This window comes from Myotis myotis, unplaced genomic scaffold, assembly GCF_014108235.1.
Source record: "Myotis myotis isolate mMyoMyo1 unplaced genomic scaffold, mMyoMyo1.p scaffold_m19_p_16, whole genome shotgun sequence".
Classification (NCBI taxonomy): domain Eukaryota; kingdom Metazoa; phylum Chordata; class Mammalia; order Chiroptera; family Vespertilionidae; genus Myotis; species Myotis myotis.
This window is the reverse complement of record NW_023416320.1, coordinates 8051500-8061632: the sequence shown is the minus strand read 5'-3', so window position 1 is coordinate 8061632 and position 10133 is coordinate 8051500. Positions and strand designations below refer to the sequence as shown.

The 10133-nt window shown below is 40.3% G+C and overlaps 1 protein-coding gene across 5 annotated transcripts in view; it reads left to right on the top strand.

Moving 5' to 3' along the window:
• The first annotated feature begins 2215 nt into the window (after positions 1-2215).
• VIRMA (vir like m6A methyltransferase associated) overlaps positions 2216-10133 on the top strand; it is a 55740-nt gene continuing 47822 nt past the window's right edge. For 2 of the 5 annotated variants that reach the window (XM_036337721.1, XM_036337719.1), the window contains exons 1-2: positions 2216-2427; positions 8635-8750. In XM_036337721.1, coding sequence (XP_036193614.1) covers positions 2365-2427; positions 8635-8750 — 179 coding nt within the window. In that variant the 5' untranslated portion in view covers positions 2216-2364. Of the gene's footprint in view, positions 2428-8634; positions 8751-10133 lie in introns of those variants that run through there. The other 3 variants (XM_036337722.1, XM_036337724.1, XM_036337723.1) reach the window with 3 other exon arrangements.

Sequence of the window (10133 nt, the reverse complement as noted above, 5' to 3'; positions counted from 1 at the left end):
AAAATAGTCTATTAATTTAAAAAAAAAAGCTATCACACCCTACTCTTAGGTCAAAAAGAAAGTCAAAGCTAAGAAAATCAGACTATGTAAAAAGTATCAAGAATAAAAGCATTACATTTGTATATCAGTTTACACTTAAAGGAGAGCTTTGGGGAAATTTGGTAGACATAAATATATCCTCCTATATAATAAAAGGCTAATATGCAAATTGACTGAACAATGGAATGACTGGTTGCTATGATGCGCACTGACCACCAAGGGGCAGACTCTCAATGCAGGCTCACGGTTGGCAAGCGCAGTGGCAGTGGTAGGAGAGACTCTGCTAAGGATCTCTGACTGCCAGCTTAGGCCCGCTCTCAGTCAGACATCCCCCAAGGGCTCCCAGTGTTATGCCCAGATTTCAAGATCCCCCAAAGATCCATCAGGGAGCGCTGAGTCCGATGCAAAAGCATAGAGTCTTTATTCAAGCCCGGGCTTGGTCCCTCTGCCTCCTTTACCGGCACAGCGGTAGGATGCGAGAGAGCGCCCTGTCCCAAGAGAACAAATAATTTATAGGGCTTGGGGTCGGGGGGTGGGGGCACACTCGGACCACTGATTTGGCTGATTCCGGCTGGTTGAGTGAGGGCCGGGGGCTAGTGACACAAGGGCAGGGTGCAGCTAGGGTCTGGTTACACAAAGACGGAGGTGGGGGGGGGGCGGGGTTGGCTAGCATACTTTTGGCCTTGGGCTAGTTTCCCTTGCTTTCCCATTGGCTGAGATAAGGGCAGGCTGAGTAACTGATACATTCTGTGGCTTTTTCTTGGAGGAGGGGTTAGGGACACAGCTATCAGTCCCGTTCTTGTCCTTTCACCGGACTGCGCAGGCCAGGCTGAGGGATCACCCCTGAATGCACGAATTTCGTGCACCGGGCCTCTAGTATAGTAATAAATAAGAATTAGAAAAAGAATAGTTTAAAGAAAGCAGAAGGAAAAAGTTAGTAAATCCCAAAGGAGAAACTAAAGAATCAGAAAATGGAAAAATCCTGGAAATAATAAGTATGAATTCAAGAACTGATTCTTTGAAAAAACAAGACAAAACAAACAAACAAACAAAAAAACAAATAGTAAAGGAATAAATTGCTAGTTAACAGAGGAAACTGGCCAGCTGAGGAAGGGTGTGTATGAGATTTACTTAAAAAAAGTAAAACTCACCTGGCTGGCGTGGCTCAGTGGTTGCACCAGGAGGTCAGGGTTTGATTCCCAGTCAGGGCACATGCCCAGATTGTGGGCTCAACCCCCAATGTGGGGTGTGCAGAAGGCAGCCAATCAATGATTCTCTCTCATCATTGATGTTTCTCCCTTCCTCTCTGAAATCAATAAAAATATATTTAAAATAAGTAATTTATTGTTAAATATTCCAGACATACCAAAAGGCACATCTGTGAAACCACCACCAACCTAAAGAAGAAAACATTACCAAAGCATTTTAAGCCCCTGTGCACCTTTTGATTAAATCTCTCCAGTTCACCACTATCTTTAAATTATAGTGTTTACCATCCTGATGCATTTCTTTTATAATTTTCTGACATATATGCCCCTAAAAAGTTATATTATTTTGCATGCTTTAAATTACACAGTACATATTCAACTTATTTTACCGTTTTTGTTTTTAGATTATCCACGTTTGTAGATATGGCATTAGTTCATTTTTCCATTGATTTTTAGAGAGAGTGGAAGCAGAGGGATAGGGAGAGAGAGAAACATCGATGTAAGAAACATCCCTTCCGTTGCCTTCCTTAGGAGCCCGACCAGGGATCCAACCTGAAACCCAGGTATGTGCCAGGTATGTGCCCTGACCTGGAATCGAACCTGCAACCTTTCCGTGTACAGGACCACGCTCACGCTCAACCAACCTAGCCACTCCAGCCCGGCCGTTATACCATCTCTGGAATATTACTTCAATTAATTCTCGCAAAGCCCGTGGGTTAGGTAATATACATATTTTGCTGATGAGAAAAGAAAAACCCTAACCTCTTCGTTGTGTGTCGTTATTCTTCACTGATTGCCGCGTTTTCCTGCCAGCCCTGGGTATCCAGAGTCGGAAGCATTCCCCTCGGGCGCCGTGGCGAGGTAACGCGAGACAACGACAGGATTTGGGCCACGGGAGCCACCGTACCCGCCTCTCCTCAGCCGTTCTCCGCCGCGCTGGAGAAGGCGGGGCCAGCGACTTCCGGCAGCACCGCGCTTCGGGATAGGCCAAGGTTTGCGGCGCTAGCACTCCAGACACCGGAAGTGCTGCAGTCTCTCCCTCTCCAGAGCCGCCGTCGCCGCCGAGGTTATAGGGCTGCCCCGGAAGTCCTCCGCGCGCCTCCCGTCCGCGGCAAACATGGCGGTGGACTCGGCGATGGAACTGCTATTTTTAGATACTTTTAAACACCCCAGCGCGGAGGTAAGACTTCGCTTCTTGATTCCGACTCCGCTTCTTGACTGTGGGACGCTTACAAAAAACCCTGAGGCATGCCTCGACTTTCCCTCCTGCCGGTGGCCTTCAATCCCGCACGTACACACCCCCTCCCCCCAGCTGGGTGTGGGCACCACGTCTGCGGGAGGGCATCGCTGGCCAGGACATTCCTCTGCGTTATCTTAGGCTCCTGCCTCTTTGGTTGAGTTGGCTGTTCTGCTTGCTTTGCTCCCTTGGCCCCTATCCCCGTCGCCGTTGGGCCTTGGGAATACCTTGGTTCTCAGGTTCAGCTCAGGCGGTGGTAGGGAGGGTCTCGGACTGCCCGCGTTTGACAGCTGTTCCGGAGACCGAGCAGGTCAGATGGCTTCGTCATTTCTAAATCCCTGCTCCCAGGTCCTCTTTCTAACGGGACTTGCGCTGCCCAGGTGTGACGCTCGTTCGGTTTAGGGTTCGCCCATTAGGACATGACATATGTGCACGGATCGGCCTTTGCGTGGAGGCTGCCCGCGGGGAGGGGATATTCAGATATTATAGTCCAGCTAGTGTAGTCGTTTTGAGAGGCGAAGGTGGGGGATTGTGGCATAATCTTTTCGAAATAAACTGAACATTAAGAACGAACATTACTCACTTATAAAATAGACTTAATAATAGTGCCTGCCACATAAAGCTGAATCATATATCAAAAATGATTTCGATATTAAAGAGTTTGACACGTACCAAGTACACAGCAAATGCTCGGTAAAACTTAGCCAGTGTTAATATTACCCTGTGACTAGTGCTATTGTTATAATCATTGCTTTATTATTATTATTACTGTTAACTGTTCACTTTCTCTATTTCTCAATATGATCATCTGAGGTGGGTGGATATTAAATCCATAAACAATTGTAAATGTACTTTTGCTCCACCCGTGCAGCGGTTCTCAACCTGTGGGTCGCGACCCCTTTGGCGGTCAAACAACCCTTTCACAGGGGTCGCCTAAGACCATCCTGCATATCAGATATTTACATTACGATTCATAACAGTAGCAACATTACAGTTATGAAGTAGCAACGAAAATAATTTTATGGTTGGGTCACAACATGAGGAACTGTACTTAAAGGGCCAGAAGGTTGAGAACCACTGGTTAGGGCAACACAGAAGAGCAGGAGAGTGTCAGTTCTTAGCCTGTTTTGGAAAAAGTATGGGAGCATGGAGATCAACGTCATGATTTCGTCAGGACTGACTTAGAAACCAGAAGGGAACTTGGCATAGCACCGCTGTGTTGTGTACACACAACTGTGGGACGTTATTAAACATCTAACATGGGGCGGGGGGGAAGAATGCACATTAAGTCCATAGAGAAATTTTAAAAAAACCTCGGAACCCACATTTTCTTTCAGTGTAAATGTAATCATTTTAGAGAACTGTTCTTTCTTTGAAGATAGTCATGATAGTGGGTAGTGGTTGTCTCTTCATGCGTTACTTGACAAAGTAAAAACTCAACAACGTTGGCTTTCTAATTATGTTAACAAGTGGTTTATGGGTCTGTAAAAAAAGTTTGGAAACTTTAGCATGTTTTACTAACAATGAATTCATTTGTGGTCGCTCATTTCATGTGGGTCAGTTAGCTCTGTTCAGTGATTGTACTTTTCTGACTAATTACAGCGAGGCTTTAGAAAACTCATGATGGAGGCAGTAGAGTTGGGTCAGAACAAACCTATTATATGTACAGAAGTAGAGAACAGTTAAAAAGGAAAGAAACAAGCATATGATGACCTAGTGTAGGAAAATTGGCGCTCACCACTTACATATCTAAGAAGCTCATATTTCTTTACTTTTAGACAAACACTGAGGACCAGGAGAGGATAGGACCAATTGTGTGGTAGTAAATACCGTCTTCTGGCAATGATTGGGAAAGGCTTAATAGAGATCATATTTGATCTGAGTCTTGAAGAAGTAGACGTTTGGGGGGGGAGATATGGAATATTGAGATGTTTGTTCTTAAGACGTTTATAACTTAAGTATTGGAGATTAGGTCCACAACATTATAATTCAAGTTAGAATGTTACGATTGCATGAAGAGACTGAGTGGGAATTCCTTGGGGTTTATCACCTTTATTTCCAAAATGCCCATCGCTTGCTGACATATTAGGACCTTAATATTTTCTAGCTCCCTTTGTTGGTTCAATTAAAGGCTATGTGATTTTAGAGGTGGGAGAGATCACTCTTCATTTGAGATTATCATCAAGGCAGTCGGCGTATGGACTTGGTCTTTGGTGAAAGATCTGTTCCACAGTTGTAGACAGGAGGGCATTCTGGAGTAGTCACTCTTCCATAGTGTATGCGGAAAGTAGCAGTACGCAGTGACACCCGAATGACAGTTCTAAGCCAGATCATAGAAGTTGTTGAATGCTCAGCAAAGGAGTGTAAACTTTATTTTGTAGGAAATGGGTAGCTTTTAAGCAGGTAAGTTATATGATTAGTAAAACATATTAGGTAGGTTAATCTATCAGTAATATCTAAAATGATTCAGAAATATTTAGAGGTGACAAATCATGATGAAAAGATTAGAGGAGTAGTGAAAGCTGGAGTTAGCAAATGGGCAGTAATCATTGTTAGCTTTTTTTAAAAAAATGTTTTTATTGATTTTTAGGTAGGAAGGAAGGGAGAGGGGGAGAGAGAGAGAAACATCAGTGATGAGAGCGAATCATTGATTGGCCCTGATTGGGAATCAAACCATAACCTCCTGGTCATAGGTTGATGCTCAGCCACTAAGCCACACTGGCTGTGCTATTTTAGTAAATTTTAATTTCATTATAGAAAAATTAAAAATTATATAAAAGCAAAAGCTTTCATAGTTTCACTTTTCTTAGTCTCAGCTATTATTAATTGAAACAATTTTTTTCCAAGTCCTCTAGTAAATACATACAGGGTAGGGCAAAGGTAGGTTTACAGTTGCAAGTATGTGAAAGTTTGTTTTTGTATTATTTATTAATGTATTTTCTATATAAACAACTGTAAATGTACTTTTGCTCAACCCTGCATATGCTTAAATGTATGCACCCATCATCCACTTTAATGTACTGATACCGTAATATTATTTTGTGATATCTTTTACTTAACGATGTGTAATGCATCTTTATAAATCAAGATGTACACCTATATAACATTTTAAAAGCAAGCTTCACTTTTAAACAATTAAATTTTTTTGATATTTTTTTCATTGATTTCAGAGAGGAAGGGTAAGGGAGAGCTAGAAACATCAATGATGAGAGAGAATCATTGATTGGCTGTCTACTGCACGCTCCCCACTGGGGACTGAGCCTGCAACCTAGGCATGTGCCCTGACCAGGAATCAACTGTTGACCTCCTGGTTCCTAGGTTGATGCTCAACCACTGAGCCACGCCAGCTGGGCTTAAACATTCTTTTTTTTTTTTTTTTTGACTACGTAGTACATGTATGAGGTACAAATTCAAAAGGTACAAAAGGGTATACAGTAGCCCAGCTGATTGGAGATTTTGGATATACAAGGGAGAGGCACCTATCTAGACTTGATCTGGCTCATCTTTCAAGATAAAGTTGACATCTGAAAGGCGTGACAGAGGACGTGGGAAGATTCTAGAGCAGCGGTTCTCAACCTGTGGGTCGCGACCCCTTTGGGGGTCGAACGACCCTTTCACAGGGGTCGCCTAAGACCATCAGAAAACACATATATAATTACATATTATTTTGTGATTAATCAATATGCTTTAATTATGTTCAATTTGTAACAATGAAAATACTTCCTGCATATCAGATATTTACATTATGATTCATAACAGTAGCAAAATTATAGTTAGGAAGTAGCAACGAAAATAATTTTATGGGTGGGGGTCACCACAACATGAGGAACTGTATTAAAGGGTCTCGGCGTTAGGAAGGTTGAGAACCGCTGTCCTAGAGGGACATTTACGAGGAAATTTCTGGCTGGCAGTTGGATATAGTGGTCTGGGGCTCAGGAGGGAGGTCCTAGATGGAGATAATGGATTTGGAGTTGACTTTTGGCAGCAGATGAAATCTTATTTCTTGTATTTATGTTGATTATACTTAGCTATTCTGTCCTACTTTCCTCCCCTGTTTTGCCCTGTAGCCGTGATGAATTATGCTTGCAGTTACTTGACCCTTCCACATTCTTATTTGCTTTCCTTTTGTGCATACTTCTTCCTTTGCCTGGAAAGATCTTCCTTCTCTTACACTGATTGTTTCCTTGAAGAATTAATTAGCTCAGGTTCTACTTCTTTGGGGAAAACTTACCCCTTTCCCCCAAATCTGAGTTAGATAAGTACCCCTCGGAATTTTCATAGTTTCCTGTGTGAGTCTGTATCTTAGTAAGTTATTTGTCTACCACCATAGATTGTTCCTTAATGGCAGAGGTTGTCTTGCCTTTGTATCCACAGGACCTAGTATAATTTGAGACATAATAGACATTTAATAAATGTTTAGAAATAATTATTGAATAAAAGTCATAGCATCTAATACAGAAAATTTTCTATTTATAAACAAAATAGATTTTGAAAGGCTGTAAAAAGCTTAAGTTCATTTTTGTAGGTCCATAGTGTGTTATACCCTAACTACTACCAATACCATTCATTAATTAGTGGCAGGCAGGGTAGAGGAGGATAGAATTGATAAACTTTTGTTCTAAGCTTCTTTTGTAAAATATTAATGAGAATTTATAACCATGTCAGTAAAGAAGCTTCTATGTACAGTCATGTTGCATAACAACATTTTGGTCAATGACGGACTGGATATATGACATTATGTCTTTGCGAGTTAAAGCATTTTAATAATAAACATATTAAAATTTCTATGCCCTATATATTCAACTATAATCTCTGAGTTTAAATTGCAAAATTGGGATGCCATCCCTCTGTCACATATTAGGAAAGATAAACTTGAACAATATTTTGGTCTGTTGATATGCATAATATTCTTTGCAGCTTCAAGAGAGACTGAAGACTCGGTTTTTCTAGATGCAAATAATGTGAACCATTCTTTTCATTATGAACTTTGACCACTAGGTAATGATGACTGACTGAACTCCTAAGAAAAATGGATGTAAAATAGTCCAAAAACAGTGTGAAACTTTCTTTTGAAATTATTGATTACAAGAGCTTCATTTGTTTGATCTTATGTCAAATGATAGAAAGAAATAAGTATGTACTAAATTTATGCTATCCATTTCTTTTATTATGATAAACTTAGTTTGTGTAACTTTCTTTTTTAAATTTCAGAGAGGGTTTGCCTCAACTATTCTGTGCCTTGATATTAGTTAGTGTGTTACGTTTAAGAGATTAAGCTAATTTTAATACAGATCCACAATCCCTTATAATTCAGAAATTATAAAATGCTAGAAAAATCTGCCCTGAATTCATTTGAGCATGTAATCTGATCTGAACTGACATGATGCTAGTTTGAATCTTTATTTAGTGTGAATGTTTATATATGTAACTGCAGAAATATTAATGTTTTGATGAAAAGGTACTGTCCCAGAAGCCACTGTGGGTGTTAAATAATAAGCAGTATTTGTATCATATTAGCTTTTTAAAGATCTGGAAAAAGTCAGGATTCTGCCCTAACCGGCTTCGCTCAGTGGATAGAGCGTCAGCCTGCGGACTCAAGGGTCCCAGGTTCGATTCCAGTCAAGGGCATGTACCTTGGTTGTGGGCACATCCCCAGTAAAGGGTGTGCAAGAGGCAGCTGATTGATGTTTCTCTCTCATCGATGTTTCTAACTCTCTATCCCTCTCCCTTCCTCTCTGTAAAAAATCAATAAAATATATTAAAAATAAAATAAAATAAAAAATATATTAAAAAAAAAAGTCAGGATGCTAAAAGGTATCTGACTTCAGAGGTTTCCAATAAGGGATTGTAGGTCTGTATTGGCCTAAGCAAAACATCTGGGAGGAAAATACGCTGTAGAAAATGTTATTATACAAATGGAAAGATTTAACTAGGTACATTTTATCATCAGCTATTTGAAAAAAGAATGATTTATATAGTATTATAAATAATATAATAGCAATGTTTTAATGATAAGGAGTTTATTTTAAGATTATTGGTGACATTCTGAATGAAACAAATTGAAGATGAATAATTTTTTTTGCAGATGAGTAAATTTTGACTTAGACAGTGTTTTACTTACAGTATGTCCTTCCCCTCCCTTTTTTAAAGCAAAGTTCTCATATAGATGTGGTTCGTTTTCCATGTGTGGTTTATATCAATGAAGTCCGAGTCATACCCCCAGGAGTAAGAGCCCATAGCAACCTGCCTGATAATAGAGCATACGGGTAAGTCAGCTTTCCTTTTAAAAGTATTTTTGACTAAAGGTTTTCCTAGTAATATTTTTTTTGGTAATTTATGTATTTTTTTAAAAAATTATTGAATTTACTGGGGTGACATTGGTTAAAAAAATTATATAGATTCCAGTAGAAACATTCTTTTTTTTTCTCAAGGAAAGAAAATGAATGTTTTATTATAAGTTTTAGAAAAATGAGAGGGGGAAACTTCCTAACTCATTTTATTAGGCTGGTATCACCTTAAGCCAGATAAAGACAGCATAAGGAAAGGTAACTATAAGTCCATTTTACTTATGAACAATATGTAAAAATCCTAAACAACATCCTATCTAATAAAGAGGGAATATGCTTATTGACTGCCACGCCCTCAAAGATGGCAGCGCCCACACCACAAGATGGCCAGCAGGGGAGGGCAGTTGTGGGCGATCAAGCCGGCAGGGAAGGGCAGTTAGGGGTGACCAGGCCAGCAGGGAAAGGCAGTTGGGGGCGACCAGGCCAGCAGGGGAGGGCAGTTGGGAGCAATTGGGCCGGCAGGGGAGGACAGTTGGGGGTGATCGGTCCGGCAGGATGGTGGTTAGGGGGTGATCGGGCTGGCAGGCAGAAGCGGTTAGGGGCAATCAGGCAGGCGAGCAGTTGGGAGCCAGCAGTCCCGGATTGTGATAGGGATGTCCGAATGCCAGTTTAGGCCCAATCCCCTGAGGGGTCCCAGATTGGAGAGGGTGCAGGCTGGGCTGAGGGACACTCCCTTCCCCCAGTGCACAAATTTCGTGCACCGGGCCTCTAGTATATATAACTAAATCCATCAGTATGCTACAAATATTGGATCAAGTAAGGATGATTTATTTAGCTTCAGGAATTCTGTCAATGTAACTCACTGTATTGACTAAATAGAACTCTTTAATAGTGATCTTAATAAATGCAGCAAAAGCTTTTGATAAAGTTCAACATTTATTAATGATTATAAAACTTCTGCATGCTCAGCTTCTGCCAGTAGAGTTATATGCTTCCGAAGCCTCAGTTGTGTTTGTTCCCAAAGCTCTTCATACCAATTGTCTTTGCTATTTGAATTATGTAATTTAGTTAAATGTTATATAAACAAAAGCATTTTAATTGTGAAGAAGAACTGTTGCTCTGAAAGTTCAATTTAACGTTTTAGAAACACTTGTTAAAGACAAGTCAATAATAAATTTTACTATAAGATCTTTGTATTCCTTGTCATAGTTAAAAGCAAAGGTCTTGGTCCTATGTCAAAGAAAGCATATTTTTAAATGCAAAATTTTAAGATAATATTTTATAAGTAAAAATATCAATAAAATAAATCCTAAATCTTTATGTTGCATTGTAAATTGACTCTAGGTTTTCTGTATAATTCAT